This window comes from Patella vulgata, chromosome 5 (assembly GCF_932274485.2).
Source record: "Patella vulgata chromosome 5, xgPatVulg1.2, whole genome shotgun sequence".
Lineage (NCBI taxonomy): Eukaryota > Metazoa > Mollusca > Gastropoda > Patellidae > Patella > Patella vulgata.
In genome coordinates this window covers 59,453,294-59,478,763 of record NC_065883.2, presented here as the reverse complement: position 1 = coordinate 59,478,763, position 25,470 = coordinate 59,453,294, and the positions used below count along the sequence as shown (strand labels likewise).

General features: G+C 33.7%; 1 protein-coding gene across 2 annotated transcripts in view; it reads left to right on the top strand.

Moving 5' to 3' along the window:
- Nucleotides 1–25,470, top strand: part of LOC126820869 (fasciculation and elongation protein zeta-2) — a 54,219-nt gene that overhangs the window by 18,367 nt on the left and 10,382 nt on the right. The window contains exons 2-3 of one of the 2 annotated variants that reach the window (XM_050549005.2): nt 2,909–3,017; nt 4,606–4,725. In XM_050549005.2, the coding sequence (XP_050404962.1) occupies nt 2,909–3,017; nt 4,606–4,725 (229 nt within the window). The remainder of the gene's footprint in view (nt 1–2,908; nt 3,018–4,605; nt 4,726–25,470) is intronic. The other variant, XM_050549006.2, reaches the window with a different exon arrangement.

The following is a 25,470-nucleotide window of genomic DNA, read 5'->3' as shown; positions in this document are numbered from 1 at the left end:
CCCTACACCAACGACGTCTTGCCTGAATGTGATGATCTCTCAAACAAGGGATCACGCGAGGACGTCGGGCGCGAAGGTGACCCCTATGCAGTCGATTCTGAATCGTCTGGCCACTCACTTTCACACCAGTGTATGTTTGAAGACGAGCGCTGATCTGACACGATTTCTCAAGGCCAAGGTACGGATAAATCGATCCTGGGCTTGAGTTGTCGCCCTTGGTCGACCTGAGCGTGGTCTGTCCTGTACAGATTGTGTATCACGGTATCTGGACCATAGCCGGCTTATGACAGACTGAGAAACATTCATCGTCCACGCCACAACCGCCTGTGTTGTGCCGATCTGTAGCATGCCAAGGGCACGTAACCTTTCATTTTGGGTAAGCCGACGCATATCACAATTTGTTTTCTGGTCACTAAAACAATTAAACTGATGTTTCCACCCTGGAATTCAATGCCACAATGACTGTAACATTCAAAGTCAGAGTCGTGCAAATCTTGGGTTGGACCCCCATGATGATCCCAAGCATCACCTGCATTCCATGCGGTAGCTATTGGTGCGTTTGGGCGTCACATGTAACTGGAAATGTTTCTTCTGTTAGGTTCTATAGTGACTTTTTTCGTAGTCATTTGCATATTTTAGTATTATGCCCCCAAAATCAAATATCCCCTACTTTTTTTGAATAGTATGCAGGCTATAAAATTCTTTATTACCTTTGACTAGTTAACTGTAGGACACATTTATATATAAATTGAAAATTCTATGAATAACGTTTCCAAGCTCAATAATAAAATGTTATATTCAAACTAATCAATGGATTTAACCAGATATAGTAGGCGTTAACAGTATTCACACATGTATTAAACTGTCTAATTTTCTTTGTGCAAAAAAGTTTATTACATTAATAATGAATTACTAAAGAATATTTAACATACATTATGCAAGAACTACATGTAAATCTGTCTATTGCAGGTTTTTCTTTAGGCCTGAAATGTTATCTACATTATTAATTAGAAATTAATTAACCTATCCAGACCATAATCAACTCTAGATGGCATTGCTTGCCTGCGATCTTTAGTGGATTGTGAGCCGATTTACTGCATAACTTTCCTCCACGATTTAACGATTAAATGGATAATCGAGACTATGCTGTTTATCGTAATGACTTTAGTAATGATGATCAAGGCTAGGCGGAAATTCAATCGCTTTGTTCTCGGTTCATAGTGGATCAATTTGAACGAAATTTTCACCAAATTGCCTTTACATTATCTAGTTTCTAACTATTATAGTGAGAACTGTTAACTCATTATCGAATCTCCCATAATGTATCTTTAATGGTATTCGCCTGATGCTTGTTTTGAATAATTCCAGGTTTGAGTAAAATGTTGCATGCAGAGATGGCACATCTTGTACATAATACCTTCTTTACAAATCTCTTTATAAGCATAATTTTCAAATATACCAAATATCTGATTGTACAATTGTACAGATATGAAATTAATGCATACTCAATTCGCACTTACAGCTGTCTACAGAACTGATTTTAAATTTATGAACTTTGAATTCAGCATATTGAATAAAGCAGTGGTTGACTGAGCTTAGTGAGAATGTGCTAAAAGCATTTGTCTATTGGATGAATGTGTTTTTGGCTACGATTGGAGGCCTTTCATTTATTTTTTTTATCATTTAAGCTTGTGGCTTCTGGGAAATAAAATTTTATAGGAAAATAATGCTATATATCAAACTTATACCCCACTGAGAAAGTTCCTTTAGATTATCCAGTCTGCTTTCCCCCTGTCACCATACAGATGTGAAATACATATTAGAAGCTGGTAAACACAGGAAACAAGTTTCCATTAATGCATTGCCAATTTTAGATGTTCATGAAAGCAATGTTGATTTTAGTAGTTCTATGTAGGGTTAATCTAGACTACCGTTGTTGTGTCATCTATCTTCTACAGAGTAAACATGACTGGGATTCAAATGAAGTTACCAGTCCATCAAAAAGTCCAGTCAGTTTATTGTGGTTCAGATTTTTCAAGTAGAAGGTGACCCACTAAAACCACATGTATCCATCAAATAGAAAACACACCTACGTTTATATTTTAATATCGAAGGAAGGGCATTCATTTGTTTAATTATTATGACTGAAAATTTCAGTTGAAGTCAAAGCAATAATTGTGTTGTTATTGTTATTTTATTGATACATTTTATCAGGTTTTATGTTTGTCAATACCACCTGTTATATTACATTATTACACTTCTATACTTTATTGATTTATATATATGTTAATAATTTACATACATTATTTACTTTATCGTTACTTACATGATTTAGTTCTGACTAAATTATTTGGTCAGATAATAATGGTATGGTGTGTAGTTGTTTAAAGATGCAATATGTAAGAGCTAAATGTGCCTATTGCAGGTCTTTTTGTCTGGCTTCAAATCTTACATAAATTATTATTTAGACATTTATTCACATGGCAAGCCTAATATCATCTCTCAGATAGTTAACTATTAATCACAGGATTAGAGGAGGTGCTACGAAGTTGAAACTTGAACAATGGCCATTGAATAAGCGCTATTTTGCTAAATTTATTAGTAAAATAGTGACCGCTGGCCGCGTTGGAGGAGTGACTGTTGATTAAAGAGATGAAACAAAAGAATTTGTAGGGGGGGGCGGGAATTTATTGTGACCACTTACAAGGAGATGCCACTGAATAGGAGTGGCTGCTCCTACAGATTCTACTGTAGTATCGCAAGAATGGCAAGCTCTTTATCTAAATCTACCATGATACATCTTTAAAGTGTTAAATCGTAAATTTTTTGCAACAGTAGGATGAATATTGGGTAGCACTACATAAATAGTTTCTGGTTATTGTCAAGAACTTTTGTTTTATTTTTGCAGAATGTGGTGGACAATTACTGGTAATTTTGGTAATTTGCTTCCAATTGATTGGTCAACCTCGTATACACGGCAGCTTCATACCAAAGTTCTTAACCTGGGAGAGAAAAGGGTAGGTACCAAATACAATTTATTTAACCATCTTTCTCTTTTAACACAAAAACTTACAATTTTTTTCAGTCAGTATCTATGCTTTTCTGTTGTTAATCACTAAATGGGATATAATTATATGATTATTCTAAGGTTAGTTGTGTATAGCTCAGTATACCACTATTGGCGTATTGCTGCATTCGAATCATGTTATATTTATGGTAATTACAAGTTTGTGGGTGGATCATAGGTGTCTCATTTAGTTCTTATGTGTAATGCACCATACAGATATGGGCAGCCAAAGTGGTTCAGTTAGTAAGTTGTTGGCTCACTAACCAGGATGTGCAAGGTTCGATCCTGGTGTCAGCCGAGAAAGTTTCTCCAGATTTTCCAGGGTGGTTGCCAGTTGTCAGTAGTGTGGGATTAAGGGCCTGCATTGAAATTTCATCTAGTTGTTTAGATGGGACAAAAAACTGAGGTACACTTTGGTACTTGTTGGCCTATACTAAAACGAATTTGAAGATCAGGCAGAAACAGCCTTCTTGGAGAACTTCTCTTATTGCACACGCTATTTCATTTCTTTCCATGTTTGTGACATAAAAATGGTCATATTTAACATGGAATTTAAGTTATGCAATTGTGCAAATAAAGATAACAACTTGAAACATGAAGTGTTGTTTTCAAGTTTAAAACTTGTAATTTCTATAGATACTACATGAATCGAATCTAGCATAATTAATTAAGGTCTTTGATTGGATGCAGCTAATCTTTTTCTAGTAGTTGGGTGCATCTCTGTAGAAATAAAAGCAGAATGAGCTAATTTTGAAAATCAGAAAAAATATTTTGCTTTGGTATTCAACTAAATTAAATTTGTTCCCTCCAAAAGTAGCCAGCAAACAAGATGGCCAAGAAAGATTATGGATGAACAAATCGCATCCTTTTTGAACTTCTCTCTCATCTCAGCCTCAGGTCTAAAAAATAAATACAAAATTAAATGTAAGCCGATTTTAAGTGTTTGCTATGTCATTTTTCCCCCCTCTAAGCATATTTATCAACAGGTTGTCTATTCTAAGGCTTGAAAAGATCAAACCTTTAAACGGAAACCATTATTTGCTTTGAATACTACACAAACATAATCCTTAGTGTTTTAGTTTTAAGTACAAGCACAGTATTAACCCAAATAACTTCCTAATGGTAGACCGTTATAAATTAGATTTTAAAAGTGCTGTCAAACAGATTAATGCACTAAAATAGAATGTTAATCCCAGATGCACTTCAAGTCACCTGAAACCTTTAAAGAGGAGTTCCAAATTGATATCACAATTTGTTAAAACACATTGGGGGAAAAATATTACCAAGATTTTAATAGCAAAACATGACCTAGATGACAGCCATGGAAATCTGAGAAACAAGACATTTTAAGCATGATTCTCAGAAATTTGTTGGTTTCTATCTATTTTTAGCTGAAGACAATAACAGACAATAACACCGATAAAATTAATTTATCCTGCTATGTTCCGTTATGATGTTTAATGTTGTTTGTGGTGTACGTGCTTTGGTAGTGCATTATTACAAATAATGTTTTATGGGTATTTCACTTGTTATTTAAGGGAAAGGACACTGTTCGTCCTTCACCTTCAAACTTATGGGATTACCGCCCTGGTCCCACATCGAGAATGAATGGGCCTCGACCTCAGGCTAGCAAGAAGAAGGCCCCTCTATGTGTACAAGTAAATATAACATTAAACAATACTCTCTCTTGCTTTGCCTCTATCTTTCTTGGTGAATTGTGGTAATCTGTAGAACTATGTCTGTCGTTCCACCAAAGTTGGATTTTTTCCAATAATCAAAGTACATGTAGTTTATAGAAATTACCCACTCAATTTGTTTAATTTTTTCGTAGGTGTGTTGCACTATTAATCATGGGATTTTGGTAAAAATATTCACAGCTAAATTTCTCTATATCAGTCTTTAGAAGATTGATATTTTGGTGCTCACTTAAATTTACCCACGGACATAGAACTGTTTGTTGTTTAATGGTGCCGTGATTGGTTAATTATTAAAACAACTCCATGTTACACTTATTGAAGATTTCCTTTGTTAATTATTGATAATAAACAGGCATGGAAACTAGATGTATATAGGAACTTGGGCTTTTGGCTTAAATCCAACTTTTATAAGCTTTTTCCTGTATCCAGATTTTTCTTACATGAATGGTACTGAAGATAGGGTTTTGTAGAGATTAGATGGTTAGATATACAATGTACATGTCAGTTTAATAGAGGACTTGCCAATTTCAATATGCATGCAAACATTGGCTAACCAAATTGATTTGACCATTTTAACGAAGTCCCTACGGGGTAAAGGTTAGTGCATGGAGTAAAACCAAAGGCGTGTCTAGTCAATGGCCTTGATGCGACTACAGTCCGAATACAATCTCCAAGCATGTTTGAATAATATATAAGATGCTTTTTAATGTTTATATATTTCACATCTGATTATGTTAAAATGACCTGAATTCCTTCCAGGAATCAAGATTTCTTTTAGTTTTGTCAATCAAATTTAAGTTCTACATAAGTTCACTATAATTCACCCACATTATACTTTAATCTTCCTTATAGTGAGGACAATTTCTACATTTATGATTTACATCGATTTTGTGCTGGATTGAATAATGTAAATGTATATGTTTTTTTTTTATGAAACATAAAACTCTCTATGTTCTTTTATTATGACCCATCTTCAGCATCTTGCAACATATTTTATTCCTTATTACAAAAGAGCTGGGCCCTGTTTCTCGAAATTTTAACAAAAGATGATATCCAAATTTTAGTAGATACTTCAGTTTTGATTGGCTAAGCATTAAAATCAATCTAATATTATCCAATCAAATTACTAAAATTTGGATAAACAATTTCGTGAAACAGTCCCTGTTTTCAAACAACAAAAGGCCACTTTCCTTCTGATGGAGCATGTCTGGGGTTGACCCATATCAAAAATTATACTTTTTTAATAACAAAATACAGAATTATAGGTGCTGGTAGACAGGACGACTTAGCTGGTTGTGGGTGTATAATATACAAATTGTTTGGAAAACCTCCATCTATGTTTATGTACATCTGTATGCAAATGAATGCTAAAGCTAGAATAAATATTTTTTATTATATTTTGACATGTTGTATCAGCTTAATATTCATGTAAATATTGATTCTGGCATGTATAGTCTGTAGCCAGGATCTTCAAGATAGAGAAACATGTACCAAAGGAACTGATCAATCATTCCTTACCAAAGATAACCAGATATGTACCACAAAAACTTTGATTTATGTGTTCATGTATTAATAAATATGTATATGGGCGGCCTTATTGTTAAAGACTTGATTTGTTATTTTAGGTTAAAGTATAGCATGTATTGTTGTATATTGGTATCATAATTTCATCAGTCTCTTTTGAATCATCCATAGATTGACTCTGACTGTTGTGAAATATTTTCAGTACAGTACCATTCAGTTAGCAAATTGGTCATTTCACCAGGAATTAAGTTTGTCTTCTCTATGGTAATTCTACCATTATTGATCAAATCCTGTAGGTGTTATACACAGGCTTGCGGAAGGTGACTTAGTGAATCTAGTTAGGTTGAAGATGAGTTTAGTAATGGTCAGTGATGTGTTGGAAGTGGTCAGTACAAGATTACTCATCTCCATCATTATTATTGACTTCTAGTAGGCCTATGGTTAATTTTATGAGATACGAGTTGATTTATTGAAGACGTGATAACACTATCCAATATGCTCAGATATTGAACACCTGCCATACAATAGGAAAAGTCCTTATTTCTGTTTGGCTAAAGGGGCTGTGGTAGTTGAATAGGTAGGGGACTGCACATTTGACTTAAATGCTCAGTGTTCCCAATTGCCAAGTGTGTCTCATATTGTTTAAATGGGGCTGAAAACTGAGGTCCACCTATGTACATGTAAAAGAAAAACTTGGCATTTAGAATTCAAAGAAGAGTAGGCCAAAATGTCATTGTCCAGGTAAAATTCATCTACCTCATACATCAGTATAGAAATTAAAGGTAGGCTCCCTACCAGATGTTAGTCTTAAAATGATTGAAGTATTATGTTGACAAGGTATTAAACTATTAAACCCTTTATTATTCCATTCCAGTCTTTAGTTCAAATTCGAAGATAATCTTCTTAACTCATCCAGTCTGTCTTTGTCATTCTAATAATATAGAAATGAAATGAAATGGGTTTAACGGCCTACTGTTCTGCTTATAATTTAGATAAATTCATGTTGTAGTTAAAATACAAAAATATAGCCCATGATTTTGATTTTGATAAATGCTTCAAAATAATTCATTTTCCAATTTTGATAAAGCTTGAAATAAAGGTTTATATCCCAAAGATCTTGGCTCCTGTTTTATTTTTAGCCTGTGAACACTCTAGAGGTCACAATTTGTATCCGATAATTACGGTTGAGTTTGAATTTTGTGACCAAAACTGTCTAACAAAATGACCACTTCTAATTACACAAGTAATATAATAAGCTTGTAATACGAAGGTAGTGGACCCTCTAGAGTTCACAATTTTTGTCAGATTTTGATGAAACTTAAATATATATGTTTAGATTCCAAAGATCGCGGTTTCTTTCAATATTGTCGCATGTCAGACTGTAACATCCTGGATTATGTCCCCTGATTGTATGAATATATTCCTATCGCCCCTGTCGGTCGTCCACAATTTCTTGTGAAGGCACTAACGCCAAAAGTTATCATCTGATTGTTTTAAAATTGATATATGTTGTTTACATTAATGGGATGAAAAAGACTATTTATTTTCAATAATTTATGTTTATTACGTCTAGAGTTATGCCCTTGTTTCACTTTGTTGAACGTTGTAAACATTCGAATGACAAAAGTTGTCATTCGATCTGTATGAAATTTATATTCATTATTTAAATTAGCAAAAAGAAAAAGCCTGTCAGATTTCTAAATTTTCTGTAAATTGTTTCCAGAGTTAAGGCCCTTGTTTTAGTTTGTAGAACCTTGTGAATCCTCAAATGATAAAAATTATAATTTGATCTGTATGAAATTGTCTTTTAATGCCCCAAATTACCTACAAAAAGAAAAAAAAAATATGTGACAACCCTTTTCGACCGCTCGGGCGATTTAATTGCTGTGGGTGTATGTTTCCTTGCCTGGAAACCTACCTTTTAGCTTGTTCTCTATCCATCTTTTGCAAAATGTGGGCGTATCTTGCATGGCAACCGCTTGTTGAAAATAGTTTGAAAAGTTTGGATCTGAAATTGAAAGTCAAAAGGGTGCAAGAATTCTGTATAAATGCACTCTTGTTGATTACTAGTAGCTGTGGGAAAGTTGAAGGTGAATTTCTTGAATTTTACGTTTATGTATAGAAAAATATCTTATAAAAGACTTTTGACTTTGTCATATAAACTCAGAAAATTGTATGAGTTTAATAAATAAAACGACCCATTCTGTCCAAGAACAAACTGTTTGATGTCATGAAGAACTAAGCTTGGGCATGAAATCCTGATTTAATACATTTGATGATGGAAATATGTTAGCCTCAAGCATCAAAGCCATCTTTCACTTACAAGAGCAAAATTAATTGGATTTGAGTGTTGTTTTTGCTGTGAGCAGATTTTGTGCGTCATTAGTTTGAAATAGACTTTACGTTCTGTATAAAGACATACAGACCATATTAGCTGCTCAAGCCATTTATAATTTATTTCATGTATTTATTTATAGGATAAGAATCATGGAAATGTGAAAACTTGAAAATATATGCGGTCCAAAATAGTCGGAAATAGTATTGGAGCATACCATTTTTACAAATTTTATAGAATATAAATCTTAAAGACTTTGGTCAATACCTTTTAATATGCCAATAGAAGGTTGGATCTTGGATGGTGTTTTTATACTCGGAATCTATTGGAATCTTCTTATTTTCTTCTGCCATCAAATAAGCAATGATCGATTTTCTTAGTTTTTGTTTAAAAGCCTTTAATTAAAGCTTGTGGATTGGTTAGTGATATGGTTTATTGACAGGAAATTCTGGCTTCCATTTTATAAAATGATCTGCACTATTGGAGGTACTGGTATTCTTTTAGTCAAGATCTAAAGAAACATTTTAAATAGGTAGATTTTAAATTCTTGTTAATAGATTTACATCAGTATGAAATTAATGCATGAGACTTTTCAGGATTCTTCCGGAAATTGTTATAAACTTTTGGTTTAGATTAAAGATCCTGTTTGAAAATCTAGAAATAGGAAGTGACAATAGGGAAAAAAAAAACATTTTAGCATCTATGGTTCCAGAACAAAAGCCAAAAGGATAAATTTTAACAAAGTTGCTAGGTTCTATAATTCATTAATGATTGGAAGTAACTTTTTTTTTATTGTGAATCTCAATCAGTAATAAAATGCTGACCAGGAAATTTACTGAAGTGAATATCCTTATCCTTTCTCAGACATCATTAAATAAATCAAGTAAAATAGAATTGCTGTGACCTTTTCCATTCTTGTGTTTTATAAGACATGATATTGGATATTCATGAATTTGATGCCACAGAATTACAGGAATCAATTTTTGTCTCACATGGAGGCTACTAATACATTCAGATAGGTTTAATGACAATAGCATGTCTAAAACACTTGGAGGTAAATTATCCCAGACTATGTTTTCTAAAGATTTAGGAGCGAATGCTTTCTATTCAGCAGTTATATTAGTTTCAGTTTTAACCAAGGTTTATATATTGTTTTTACCCTAATATGTAACTCTCTACATTTTGTGACTAAGCTGACAAAATCTGTCATGGACAATCGTTGCTACAAATTTTGAACAACATTTTTTAATCAATTGGAAATTGGATGAAAAGTCAGTTTCTGCGAAATATTGTTTTTATGCTTTTAACATGATCTAAAACTAATCTCTAGTCCTAGATAAAGTAATCTGCGGCAACTGTTAAATTCATTTGACAATTTCCTCTAATATTTTTTGCTACATTAGCCACATGATTTAGTTTTTAGGAATGGATAGATTGAATTAAATCCACATTGAATATTTATTCTGCAATTTTTTTGTCATTACCTCCCGTAGCAGAAAGACAAACAGTGAAACAGAACAAGATATTGTACAATTTCCTCTTATTTCATTATTGTGGAAAGTTGAAAGATTAAGAATGGTCATGCTTTATTGCATCTTAATGAAGTTCCCCTTTCCTATCATCACTGTAAAAAGATTTTTTGTATATTTCTGGAGTAGTCATAGGCTATCAATTTACAAATGCTCAAAGCACTAAGGTAAGCAAATCTCTATACAATTTAAAATGCAAACAAAAGTCTTACTCTGGATATGTAAGAAACAAAATTTTAGCTGCGACTTGAAAACAGTGAAAGTTTGGGATTTTCTTATGTTTATCGTAACTGTTTCCAAAGGTGAGGTGCAGCAATATTGAAACTTCTATCACTTCTATCACCAAATTTTTCCGTTCATTTCAGGTTCTACCCCCACCCCTAACATTCATCGAGCCCGTACGCCCATGGTTATAGTAGAATTATATGTGAATACACTAGATGTGCGTTACTAAATTATTTATTATTAAAACAAATTGAAATATACGTCAAACATTTCTTGCTCATTATGATTGACATTTAGTTTGTATTTATAATAATCCATATTGTACCTGTTACCTTCTGTACCGTGTCATCCTTTTTTTTACTAAGTTACCTATTGATCAATGTCTATTCTTATATCATTACATAGAACACTATCAAGTCATACTGACATGAAACTATATTATTCCTACTAAAACAATCCTCCTACATTATCTATAAATCAAATCAGAAAATCTATAAAATCATGTTCAAAGTTTGAAAATATAGGCAGTGATAATTCAGAAATTTAAGTCTAAAGCTGCGTTCACATTGGGATTTTGTTACTTTGGTTACTGATAGTCGAGCAGTGAGAGCACTGGACTTGTGACTAAAATGTCCTTGGTTTAAAGCCGAGCTGAGAAGAAGGGTATAAATATTTCAAGCCTGGCCTCAAGTTGTCACGGATGCTGCCTGTTAGGCATTGATGCAAATGTAAAAGATCCCTTGATAGTTGGAAATTGGTAAAGAGAAGTTGATAAATAACTGGACAAATTTCACTTACCTCGACCTCATTGTACATTAGAAATAAGTCACAACATGTTTGTCACAAAATGACCCAAATATTGCATTGATGAGACATTAAACCCCATTCCATTACCAGTTCTCTGGTGTATGTGAATGCAGATGCTTTAGGTAGAAAGTAGGATATCAAAAGTGTATCTCTTCTCATTACACCTGTGCCAGATGAAGTGTTTGCAGTACCGTGTGCTAACTTGAATTCTAATCGTGACAGTGTAAACTCAAACATTGTTCTGAATTTATTTGATTTGGGTAATCTATTTTTGTTTTGTCAGTGTGATCGCAGCCTTAGTGTGGCATGAACTTTTCGATGTTAATGTGTTATTGGGTGATTCATACAATTTAAAAAATAATGGCAGTTTGACACAGCTGTGTAATGGACATTATAAGGAAACCCCTTCAGCCAGTCATAATATTATCTTGTAAGTGAGTTTACTACAGATCTTTGAAATGGAATTCAGAAGCGAATAAGTTCATGAGATAGGGGGGTAAGGGTGAATAGAAAGAGGAATATTGAAATGTAACTAACTAGAATCTAAATCTCAAGAAATAATTAAAGAAGCCATTTAATGTGAACATCCTGTTGTTGTTACATAGCTTCTTTGACTTGGGTCATATAATAATTGATAATTTTATTATGGAATAGTGATACTAATTTTAATTTCTTTTTCAAATTTTATTTAAAGAATGCATAATTTATTTCTTAACTCTATATTCACATATACAGACAATATGGCTGACTTTAAGATTATCAGCTTGCCTGTCATTACTTTTATATGTTAGTAGTTTGAATTAAAAGTCTATAAACTAATTGCCTTAATGAAGAATGGCCTTGACTGTTATAATCTTTGGGTGCCAATAGGCTTATAAAGAGACATCTCGAGCAAGAGTTATAAAATTAACAATACATACTCTTTAAATTTCAACTTGTGTGGTGTATAATTTACATAACTAACAGACAAATGTGCCATTTAGCACCATTTCCACCAACTTCTGCACCTAAAGTTGCTGGTGATAGGTTAAGTGGATATCTCTAAATAAACTAAAATTCTTCCCCAATTTCATCATGAGTGACTAGTTATTGGAGGGGTTTACTATGAAGAGATAACTGTATGTAAAACAAACGGACAGTGACATTGTATGCAGAGAACAATCAAAGAGGTTTTGTAATAGAAATTTTATGATAGGTCGGTCGAGTGATGTTATGAATATTGATTTGTCCAGCTTTTGTTATAAGATACATTGTAAAATCTTGACAGACAAGAAACATGTATTTTATCCATGTTTAACTACTCCTCATTATTATACTCTTTAAAAAAAGTAGGGGATATTCAGAAACAATAGAAAAATGCGGAAATGCACTGCTGTTTTTATTAGAGGTAACCAGTGTATGTTAATAACAGGCCAATTGCCTACACATGAACATAAACAGTTCATATGGGCAGCTTATCTGACAGCCCCATTTCACTCGCAAAGAGGTACACTGTAGAAAGTGAAAATGGACATTTTTGAGTTTTGTCTTAATAATGAGTAATTGGTCCACCAATCCTCAGACATTCAGCAATTTGTCGTGGCATGCTCATAATCAACCATCCAATCATGATTTGTGGCAATATGACCCACTCTTGTTGCAGTGCCACGGCCAATTCTTTCAGTGTTGTCGGTTGACATTGACATCAACAAACACGTATCCTGATCATGTCTCAGACATGCTGTATAGGGGAAAGGTCAGGACTCATGGCTGGCCAAGGCGTATGGACAATATGGTGACACTGGAGGTAGCCATTCACGACACGAGCGTGGTGGGCACGGGCATTATCATCTTGAAAGATGAAACGTCGACCTGCACATTGAGCAAAGGGCAGAACCATCGGTGCCAGGATGTGGTTACTGTATTATACACCAGTGACCCTTCCTTGAACAATATGCAAGTCCGTTCTGCCAGTCATGGTGATTCCTCCCCACACCATAACAGACCCACGCCTGAACCTGTCATGCTGTCTGACATTAACGTTGGCATGACGCTCATTTACACGCCTCCAAACGCGAGCACACCTATCGGTAAAATCCTCATTAAGCATGTTGGCTACTGCTCGCTGTGTAGAACCCATTTGAAGCTTGCCAATAGCACGTAGATGTTCATCATGTTGAAGATGTCTCATTGCAAATTAAACGTAACACACTAAAGCAAAGATACGCTAAACAAACCCTTCCTTGAAGTGTCAAATTTGACAATGAACCCCACCCACGTGTAAAGCACTATTCATGTCGCACGTACCGCTAAGTGGTTCTATTGGAGCGATAAGTTCTTCATCTGTGAACATACTCTCAAAGCATGTCAAGTGTCCATGACTATTTATCATATCACAACCGGCATAGGTATTTGCATTTCAATATCCCCTACTTTTTGTGAAGAGTATATTTATAAGTGTGCTGATTCAAAATCACCTTTTGCTGACATATTAAATACTTCACAAAGGTATTAGTGAATGTCTTTTTTCCTTTTCCAATCTATAATTTAAGAGAATTATGAGATTGCTTGCTTGTTTAACTATGGTTATTTGTATATTTTTGATTGATGTGTTTATCGAGACTGCCAGTTGCTCTGAACGGGGTTTGTTTGAAATGTTTTGGGATGCCTATAATTAAGAACCAGATACAGAAATATAGAATTTTTCGAAGGCAAATGTCAAGAGTTATATCCCCATTATGAAATCTTACACGATGCATTACAAGGTTCTTTATAGAATTTATTTTATTGGACCACACTTTTAATCTGATTTTGATGAAACTTGAAATTTATGTTTATAACCCAAAGATCTTGGTTCCTTTCGATATTCACACATATCGAATTGTACCTTCCTGCATTATGGCCCCTGATTGTGTGAAAAATTGCATTTTTAGCTCCGATTCATAAAAAATGTTCGATTATATCACTGATACACCATAATGACGGTTGTGTACGAATTTTGTCAGAATAGGACCGAAACTGCCAGACAGATTGTCCGGTCCTTGTATGCAAATAGTGTAAAAGTATGGTATATCAAGGTTATGGATCCTCTAGAGGTCACAATTTTGATCCAATTTTGATGAGACTTGACATGTATGTTTATAACCCAAATATGTTGCCTCCTGTCGATATTCGTGCATATCGGACCGTAATTTCCTGGATTAAGGCCCCTGATTTTACCAAAAGTTACATTTTTTAGCTTGTTCTCTATCCATCTCTTGTAAAATTTGGGCATATCTTACATAGCAACTGCTTGTTATCCAATTTTAAAAATTGTTTAGATGTATCATTGTTACACCCTGATGATGGTTGAGTTTGAAGTTCGTAAAAATTGGACCAAAACTGCCCAACACAAAGGCCGCTTCTTGAATGAAAATAGTGTAAAAGTATGTAATACCAAGGTTGTGGACCCTCTAGAGGTCACAATTTTTATCAAATTTTGATGAAACTTAAAAAATATGTTTATATCCCAAATATCTTGGTTTCTTTCGATCTTCGGGCACATCAGGCCATAACTTCATTGATTATGGCCCCTGATTGTATGAAAAATCACATTTTTAGCTAGTGAAGCCTCTAGAGGTCACAATTTTTATTCAATTTTAAAAACCTTTTAAATATATAACCTTTGCACCGTAATGAAGGTTGCGTTCGAATTTCGGGAAAATCAAAACGAAACTGCACGACAAAATGGCCGCTCCTTGTACGCAAATAGTGTGAAAGTATGTAATATGAAGGTTGTGGACCATCTAGAGGTCACAATTTTTGTCCGATTTTGAATGGAAATTAAAATATTTGTTTATATCCCAATTATCTCAGTTCCTTTCCGTATTCGCACATTTCAGAGCGTTCCTTACTGGATTATGGCCCCTGATGGTACGAAAAATCACATTTATTTTTTTAGCTTCTCTATCCATATCTTGCAAAATTTGGGCGTATATTGCATGGCAACCGCTTGTTGATTTAGCATGGACGACTTTGCTAATGGTTTGTATGTATGGGCCCCAACAAGTCTCAGTCTTTAGGCAAATTTGTCCATAGCAGATGGAATGTTTTAACATATGCAGTGTTTATAGCATCAAGAATGTGAGACATATGTTAGCAACCGTTTATATCAACTGCTAAGGTAAATTTAACATACCGTTATCTTTTTTCAGGTGCATATAATAAGTATTTAAAATTCTGTTTAAAAAATATCCTGCCTGGTTCAAGATCAGTGTTAATATTATATAAGCCGTGTCAAATTTTAAACATCTTCTAGCTCGCATCCACTTTAAATCATGTGAAAAAAAAACCCCAAAAGAGTGGAACAATTTATGTAGCTTATACAAGTATTCATTACCTTGATATCCTGATTATTATATCAGTCAGTAAATTGGAACAGAAGATGATCATTGAAATTGGAGAACAGTGGCCTATTTAGGACATAGAGGCCCCCCCCCCCCCTTTAGATGTTCAATAATAAGTGATTACAGTGGTTCGAAGGTTATTTTGTTATGATATTTAGAACTAAATGCATTTTTTTTTCTTGGTGATATTTTATTTCCTCTTTTTAAATATTTATATAAAGGTGTCCTTTCTATGTATTTCGAGATTTCTGGATTACGGAATGGTAGTGTATCATATGTATCAGGCTATGATTTGCATATAATTTTCAGTGTTTGAGACGTTTTTGAGTTGATAAGCTATAATTTTCCGTGCTTTTCGCCAACCATAATGACAGGAAGAAGATAAATCTTGTAGCTCAAAGTCGAGTGCAATGTCAGCAATCAATGATGATAATATGCCTTCAAGATGAAATATAAAGTATTTTGGGTTGGCTTAATTGGCATCACTATTGGCACTTCTGACACCAATAACTGATTTCAAAACAAATTTATTTATCTAGAATATTGTGTCTAGTACCAGTAAGAAAGATAAAATATTTTGTGCAATTAAAAATAAAATGTGTTGTGTTATAACTTATATAGGCTATTTATTCTTAGTGGGTAGGGAAGGGGTAGAGGATGAGGGTTTTAAGAAGCATTATCACTATTACCAAGAAAATAAATACACTAAATATTGAATGGTGCCTTATTGAAAATATACTAGACTCCTTATAACCAAAAAGCAAGTATAAATTGTTGTCAAATTATGTCAAATCAAAAGCTATTAATAAAGAATCTATGAACCCCCAATAGCACTAATGTCTCTTTAAAAACATCTTGCTGTGTAGGTTCCAATACACCTTTTAATCCTTATCTCTAATCAACAAATATTATTTTATAGTTCAGTATCTAAAACATAATTTTACTTTTCATAAAGGGTAGATATTCAAATTTAGATTTATAATTAAAATATTTTTTGTGTTATAAATGATTTTTAAATTGATGTTGGGCTTCATGCCAATAAAAGATTTTTGGGATAAGTTTCTTAATCCCTTCTTTATTCTTGATAAAACTGTGTCCCTTTATGTTTTGTTAAGAACGAATATAGATTCTTAGTGAAAATCTAAAATAAACATTGATTGAAGCGCTGAGGTAATATTTAATAAGATTGGAGGGTTGTTAATTGTCATATCTGAGTGGTTCTTCACAGTTTCTGCGTAGTAAAAATTGTAGAGTTCCACCAATGTATTGATTTTTTGTCGGTGCTGATCGTTCGGACCATGCCATGCCAACTATACGACTCTAGCTTCAACATACATAGTATTGACGCCATGTTAGCGCAATAACAATATGGCTGACGTCACGCAGGGCTATTTTCAAAACAACATATCGCATGCTCGTGATTATCTAGATAGGTGAAATCCCTTTTCGTCTCTTTGAATGGAATTTAAAGTTACAAGGATCCATATATGGTAAGTGTTGTAATGTATGATTATGTGACTTAATGTCTGTTGCTGGGTTCTATGCTTTAAGTAGAAGAAAAAAGAAAAAGGATAAAAAAAACAAAAATGGTGGCAGTCTGTTGTTGATGAGGTATCAGTTTCTAAGATCTTGAATTTATTTGATCAATAATTTGCTTGTTATCGGATCTTGTAAATGGATATGATATACTAACAACCTGTATTTTAATATTGCTCATTACCAGTCATCGAAGTCAGAATATTAGATATGACAAAAGACACCTGGGACCATGGCTGTTGATTTTATTCTATCACATGATAGGTCCTACATATTGCAATTTACCATATTTAAAAAGTTATATTCTATCGAATTTAATTTTGTTAATAAATTTATAGGAATAAATGATCCAGTGCTTTATCTATTTTGACTTGAGCATTACTTGAGTTATTGATATTAAGCATCAGTAAGTTTTCTATTTCTGATTTTATAGTTGCGGTGTTAAAACTTCAAATGATGGTTTAAGGAGTTTATTTTAGTATTGCAAAAATTATGACATAAATGTAACTATTGAAGATTCATTGGTCCACTGCTTTAGATCTTACATTCTACTTCGGATTCAAAATAAAAATAATCAAAAGGTAGTTATTTTGAATACGTAGGATTCATTCTTTTATAGATACTGTAGGACTTTTCAATGTGGAATGTTGTGTATAGCAGAAGAATTTAAATGCTATTTTGTTTGATTGTGCTTCGAATTTATTCACAGATGCATTTATTTTATGCATGGAAGATCAGACATGAACAATATATAAATGTTCAGGACCATTTAACTAGACGCATTTATACTAAATTACCATATCTATTTTGTCAACTCCCCAAATATGCAGATGCCATTCTGGATTAGAAATAGCGTGAGTTTTTAATATGGTTACATCAGCTTATTCCAAAGAATCGTATGTAACATTGTAGCCAAAACTTTCAAGCCATTGCTGAGATATACAGGTCCTAACTTCCAATTTATACAACTTTCAATTTCTACTTATTTTAAAATACATATATAGATTATTAGACAGAATGTGTGAAGAAAACCTATTTTGAATTCAGAGATATCAATCGGCTTCAATTATATCAACAATTAGACTGAAGGTGATTTCCTGGTTGCAATTAAGTAAAAATCCCTTATTTCCTTTCAATTCTCTCACATTAAGTCACTTATCAACTCAAGACAGTGAGAATTTCTGCAATAGATTAATCTATTCTCATTCAATTCAATTCCTGGTGCTACATAATTCCATTCTGCTGTGGTTATGAAGTTTCTGGTCTGGGCGAATCAATCTTCGAATTCTAACATCTACAATATAATTAGTTTTTCTGTTCTACAAGTTCTCTTGTAAGACTACTTTTAACTGTTTAGGCTGATTCAAATTAAATGTGAATATTATTTGGTTAATTTAAAAAGTGGCAATTTCACCAATATGTTTGATGTAGTTTAATTTCCAATGGGCTTGTTTCATATTCAAATTGTAAGAAACAAAACCATTTGCAATTTTGATGCAGATATCTATCTGTTCAGGTTCATCATCTATCTAAAACATCTGAAAACACCTTTTATTTCAGGTATTCTTTAGTCCGGTAGTATTTTGTGCTAGAATTTGAATATACCAGTTGTTTAATGATAGATTATTATGTGAGGATTAATTTGAAAATATCAATTGTTTAATGAATCATTAATGTGAAGGTCTTCATATATGCTTATATCAGAATGATAAAAAATTCCAGAAATTCAAAATTCATATTTAAAAAATGTTTAGCTGCAACAATTCTGATGATCAATCCACAGTATTGGGCGGGGCCATGGTAATCAAGTGGTCAGGGCCCTGTACTCTCAACCAAAATGTCCTGGTTTTAAATCCCAGCATGGGCCAAAAATAATCCCCAGGATTTTTCAAGCCTGTCTTCATTTATTATGGATGACTGACAAGAAAAGTATGTCTAGTCACTTAGATAGGAGAGACAGAGAAAAATGGGGTTTAACATCCACTCGACATAAACTAGGCCATTTCGGGACTAACACATGGTTCAATTTTATTTCAATAATTTGCTTGCGCTTAGGTGTCTTTAGCAGTGGAAGGAAACTCGAGGACCTGGAGAAAACCCTTGAGGTTGGACAGGCTGCTCCTTGTCACGTACAACCGGGGAATCGAAACCCTGCTAGTTGACTTAATGACAGACCTTATGATATCACACTTGCTAACCATTCGGCCATCCAACCCCCCAGAAAAACAAGATCCAGTCGTGCATGCATTAATTGTGTCTGACAAAGGCTGTGACAGGTGCCTTTTGTCCGAGCCTGTATATAATTTAATAAAAAATCTCTTGTGGGTCAGAAATCGAAGAAGCTTAGATGGAAATAAGATGCTGGAAGACAAGTTTTGTTTTTTATTTTCAAACAGATCGATCAATGAGCCTACTTTTATCCTGTTAAACAGTGTTCGTTGGTTTACCCATTTACAGATACACAAGTGAATCGTTTCAGCACAACATTCTGCAATCCTTTGCTTTTTTCTCATCCGGGGATACAAGCTACATTAATCTCTTGGATGATGATTACCTTGACTGTCACTAGATTATAATCTGACGGTTTACTACTATCACGATTGAGACTCCCTTATAGGGACTGTGTATCAAGAATCAACTGATAAGTTTACCAGGGAGGAAATTGAATAAAGAATTTATCATAGGCTGATACCACTCAAACAGAAGTCAAGATGTTTATTTTCGTCTGAAAAGAGCAACTCAGAGCTACATACATCAGGAAGACCATTAGATCAATCCATTATCCTTTCAAATAAATTGGGGGTTGGATGGCCGAATGGTTAACGCGTGCACGCTGTATCAAGGTCTGTCATTGAATCAACCGGCGTGGTTTTGATTCTCCGGTTGTACGTGACAAGAAGTAGGGGGTGCCTGTCCAACTTCATGGGCTTTCCCCGGGTCCTCTGGTTTCCTCCCACTCCTAAAGACCGCTAGGTGCAAGTAAATTATTGAAATATAATTGAATCATATGTTAGTCCCAAAATGACCTAGTTTGTGTCAAGTGGACATTTAACCCCATTTCTCTCTCTCTTTTTCAAATAAGTTATAGTAAGGTAGTAATGCAAAAAAAATTTTCCAGCAATGCAATTCAGATACCTTGGGCATACAAAATAAAGTGAGAAAATATCATGGAATGATGATTTGCGAATTTCTTTTATTAACTTTACTTACCATAGTTTGAATTTCTGCAGATATAAGTATATTGTTTGAGTTTCTGTGAATAATACCTAGTTTGAATTTTAGTTAATAATCGACTGAGTTTCTAATTTGAATTTCAACGAAAAGTATTGTCTAATTTGAATTATAATATTTGTCTGGTTTAAATTTCTGTGAGTTTCGTTATCCACATGACATACAGTCTATCATGAATTAAAATGAAAGAATTTAATTATTTTGGTAAATAGGAATTCTATAATTTTGTGTTGATCATTATTCACAAAATTGTCATATACATGTATGTGGAAAGTAAAAAGATGAAGAACTAATAATAAGTTCAGTTTAATTGTTATTTACATGTAGTAAATCAATACCATATTATAAGTTGTATAGATAGAACTAATTATAGATTGCTAATTTATGGTATTATAATACTACAAATCAATATCTCTTGTGTGCAATTCTCACCAATCACAGAGAAAAAATTATTTCACCATGTTTTACTGTTAATACAAACACAGTAAACAAAGAAAGTTGTTAAAGAGGCATTATTATTCTCACCATGAAATACATAGATTTTTGAATATGATATTCAGAGAAAACTTGGACTTAACTAATTATCCAAACTAAGATCTGCTTAAATTTCATGAATACACTAAAAATTACAAAGTTAAAACGTATATCTTAGCGGAAATGATGCATTTGTCTTATAATTCTAATTCGAATATGTTCAGTATAACTTACTTTTAAGTTAAATCACATAAAATCTAAAATTATTTTCTAACAAACAGGTGAAGATCTCTGAAGTGCTAACGCCTCTTATACAGCCACAACCAGTTAGGTCGCAAAACTGTAGCGCAGAAATAAAATTTCCTGATATTTAATTGGCCAGTCAGAGGAAGTTCAGTGACAATGAAACCTCTTGCAATTTTTTGACCACATACAATGCTTCTTGGATCCTAATAATGAATGAATGTCAATAATCTCCCTGTGATTTGAAAACATAGATTTTTTTATCTCTTAATTGTATTAACGGTATGTCTGTCTTTTTATCTGTTTTAACTCTTTAAATTCCTTTGTGGTCCAGATGTCATTATTTTTTCATAGCTTAAAATTTTTCTTGTTAACCTAGAATTTAATGTAATCTATCTACTCCATGTATGTTTAGAGTATTTTTGCGACATAATTGGTTGGCCACATGCCACAGTTAGAAAGAGAGGTGGTCTGTCAATATTCAACTGACAGATAGTGAGCACATTTTTTCATGGCAGTGGGAATTAAAAAAAGTGTTTGGAAATGTTGCATAAGTCATTATCGTGATGGCTAGTAATGGATGTACTTTTCAGAGTCTCTATTGTACAGTGGTGGAATCAGGTCTATTAGAACCAACTGTTGGGCAATAAAATCCCATGATAATTGGACAAATTAACTTGGATACTTAGGGCATGTGTTAAAAGGTGTCAAAGAATGAATTTGTGTAATTTATGTTATTTATATCGTGTTTCAATGTTACGAAGTCTTCATCTCTAGGTAATTGGAGTAAATTAGCTTGGTGTAAAGAACGTGAGTTGGCATTAAGATGGCATCACTAAACCCTGGAACTAGCTTCTATTCATATTTTGGTATTCTTACGTATGTTGGAGATTTTGGGTCTGTAAGCCTTGGCAGATGTTCATCAGCATTGAACGTATAACTAATAAATAGCTATCAGTATTGATTATATAGTTCATCGTGTTCCTAATTTATATTGGGGTAAATGAAAGATAATAGTTCCATTTAAAGTTCCGCAAAAACAACTTGTACATTCTATATAATTGTCTATAATTTTAATGACCGTTTTTGAGTTATAAAAGGGTTAGGGTATTTTTGAAAGGCCAAAAACCAAACAATATGATGATTCTTAAAACCCACATTTAATTAGAATATTTGCATTCAACTAGTTTTTCAAGGCTATTTTATTGGAAATGAAATGAAATGGGGTTTAACGTTCTACTGTTCTGCTTCGAACTGGGATAATGACGACGGGCATACGCCATACAGTGTGCTATGAGGGAAATTTTGCCTGGACAGCGGCACTACGGCCTATTCTTATATCGAATTCCAACTGTCAAGGGATCGTTTACGTGCACGCCAATGTGTATATGGGACCTCGGTTTTTCGTACCATCCAAACAACTAGACAGCTGTTCTTGTAAGTCCCTCCATCCTGCATCACTTACAAGGGGGAAGCACGCCGGAAAATCTGTATGAACTTTCTTGGCCAATGCATGGATGTAACACTCGACCTCCAAGCTAGCGAGCCAGTGTCTTACCCACTTAGCCACCGTGATCCCCCTATTTTATTGGTATTTGTTATTCAATGACAATTAAAAGTCTTTATGTAGTAAATATTTAATAATATTAATTCAGTGTAATCAACTAACATTCAAAAATAAATAAAAAGGCATAAAAAATATATCGATTTTAATAATTTACAATCTCTAGAGATCTGAAAAAAAGCACCCAAAACAATGGAAATGGTTTAACGAATGCTCTTTAGATCATAATGTCTGTCATTGAGTCAAGAAAATATGGTACACCTCTTGTCCACACAACACTTTGTTCATTTTGAAAAAGGTAACAAAATTATAAAGAAAAGATGCTTTATTGACAGTTGATTAATAATGAATTCATCCTCAGTCAATGTAGTTTATGAATTGTGTCCATTGACATTGTCACCTATGATACCCAAGAGGTTGCAAACAATCTTTGATCTTCGTAGTACATGAATGAATCAACTGTAGAAATGTCTTTATAATAATCTCAAGTAAGAATTCTGCAGGTATAAACTAACATTATTCACATGCTATTAGAAGATTAGGTTTTGTTAAAGTGCCAGAAGATAAATATTTTGTTTTATTTAGGAATGTTTTCTCATGATATTTAAGCACAATTTTTTTGTATGTATTATATGGAAGGTGCTGTGAGTATAAACCTTATAAAAGCTAGATTGGTGTCATATTTGTTTAACAGCTTATTTTGGCAATTGGGTGTTGTATTCGGCACCAAATGTTTACACTGCAATATGGATCTAAATGAACAAGTGGTGCGTCATCTTCTAAATTAACTGCAAAATTATTAACAAATGCAATGACACAGTGGAAATTTTTGCTGTGTAACTGAACTACTTGATGCCAGTTTGGTGCTTATTGTGTTAACACTACATACAATACGAGACTTTAAAGTCTAGAATATACCAGGGTGGTTTAAATGCACAGAAACATTTGGAGCACTAAACTGGCCATGCTTGTTTGGTCCAGACTTATGTAGTGCTGTATATCTTTGTTTGGAGGTGTATTTTATTGTAGTGTAAATGCTTAGTGATGCATTATTTCTTGGTGTAAACACGGCTTTAATGTTCTAAAGAAGGTGTATATAGTGTGTCAAATTATAAGTAGAACCTTGCAGAATTTACACATTTCGCAGGCAAAAATGGGGAATCGTGGAAGCCAGTCTGCTTTGTTGTGAGCAAAAGGTTAGAAGTTATTTTTGTTCTTCTTGGAAGCAATGCTCTTTGACCCCCCCCCCCCCTCCTGACCCAAAGTAATTAAAGTATAATCGACATGAAACTTGGCATGCACGTTCCTTGGATAATTGCACATCAATTGACAGACTTTGATTTTTGATACAAAGTCACAGTTACAAGATGGCTGCGATAATGCCATGCTAGGTTTCTGTTCCATAGTACGCTCTTGCTTATTTTATAAAAAATGTCAGATTTCGTTGTTAAAAACACAAACCATGTTAAATATTAATGCATGTGCTATATTTATCATACCTGTTATCAATGACATGAAAACTTCATTTATATATTATGATGGAATTAAGCCAAAGTCAGAATGACCGGTGTCGTGACTCTTGCTTCAGGTTAAACCAAACTGACCCAAGTCTATTAATTTCTAGACCTTTGGTAGAAATACTTGACAGAATAGACAGCTTTACATTGTAGACAGTTAATTCTAGAACTCAAGACGAATACTTAATCGATTTTGATGGTTGAATTTGACTCAAACACACTGGTAGAAGATGTAAATAAATGTTTCTTTTATTCACATGGTCCCAGACTGGCTTATTAAAACAGATTCAAAATAGGTTTTACAGATAATTATAAACATGGGCTATTTGGACACCAGATTAAATAATATATGAGGATGGGTTACAGGCAACAAAATGTACACCCACAGAAGCTAAGTTGTTTCAGCCGTTCACGAAGGTTGTTGTTGTTTGTTAGGTTTTACTTCCACTTCCACCGAAGGTGATGTCACAAACAGATTGTCTTGTTTTAGTATGTTTAGTGTATGTGCAGGGATCTTTCCTGTGGGAGGAAACCAGAGTAAATCTACAAGGTTGAGAAGTAACACCCCCCCCCACTCACACACCCCAACCCCCATGCCTACTAAGCCATGTATGTTCACACCAGGTATCGAAACCACAACTGGAAAAACAGAGGATCACCGGCTATCTAGATTTAGGGGCATTACAATTAGGTCATTCCAAAACCACCTCCCCTGCTCCCCCTTCTCTCCTGCAAATGTTGTCACATTATCCTTATGTAGGTAAAAGACCCTGAAATATGATCAAGAATAACAAAACATGAACTAATTAATATTTGGTATAGAAAACATGTACCAGTAATCAGATCATAACAATAACTATTCTAGTTAAATCAGAAATTGTAAAAGTCAATAGGCTTTAAACACCACGTGTAAACTTTAGTCTTTAAATAAGTATTTTTGAATCTTAAATTTTTGGATTTCTTAAAAAAGACTACCATCTTAATTACACTCATGCACTGATCATGGCTGCTATGACAAGATTTCCATTGGTTTGATGAATTGAAACAGGCTTCTATTGGATCGGTTTCTCTGGGATTATTTTCTTGTTGGTTAGAACTTATTCTCAGATTTATTGCTATATCCATACATTAATCATGAGTGTTTTATAGTGGTCAGATAAATTGTTGCCGGTCCCTATTAGATTGGTTTCATGATAGCAAGTTGTTGGAATCACTCCAGTTGATTAGAAATTGTCCTTTTAGTTCAGAAACTATGAACTGACCAATGAGGATTTGCGAACCCTTCCACAATTTTAAGTAAAATGTTCATGAAGGGGTGGGTGTATTTGACCCAGATTTGCATGCTAGTTGTATTTTA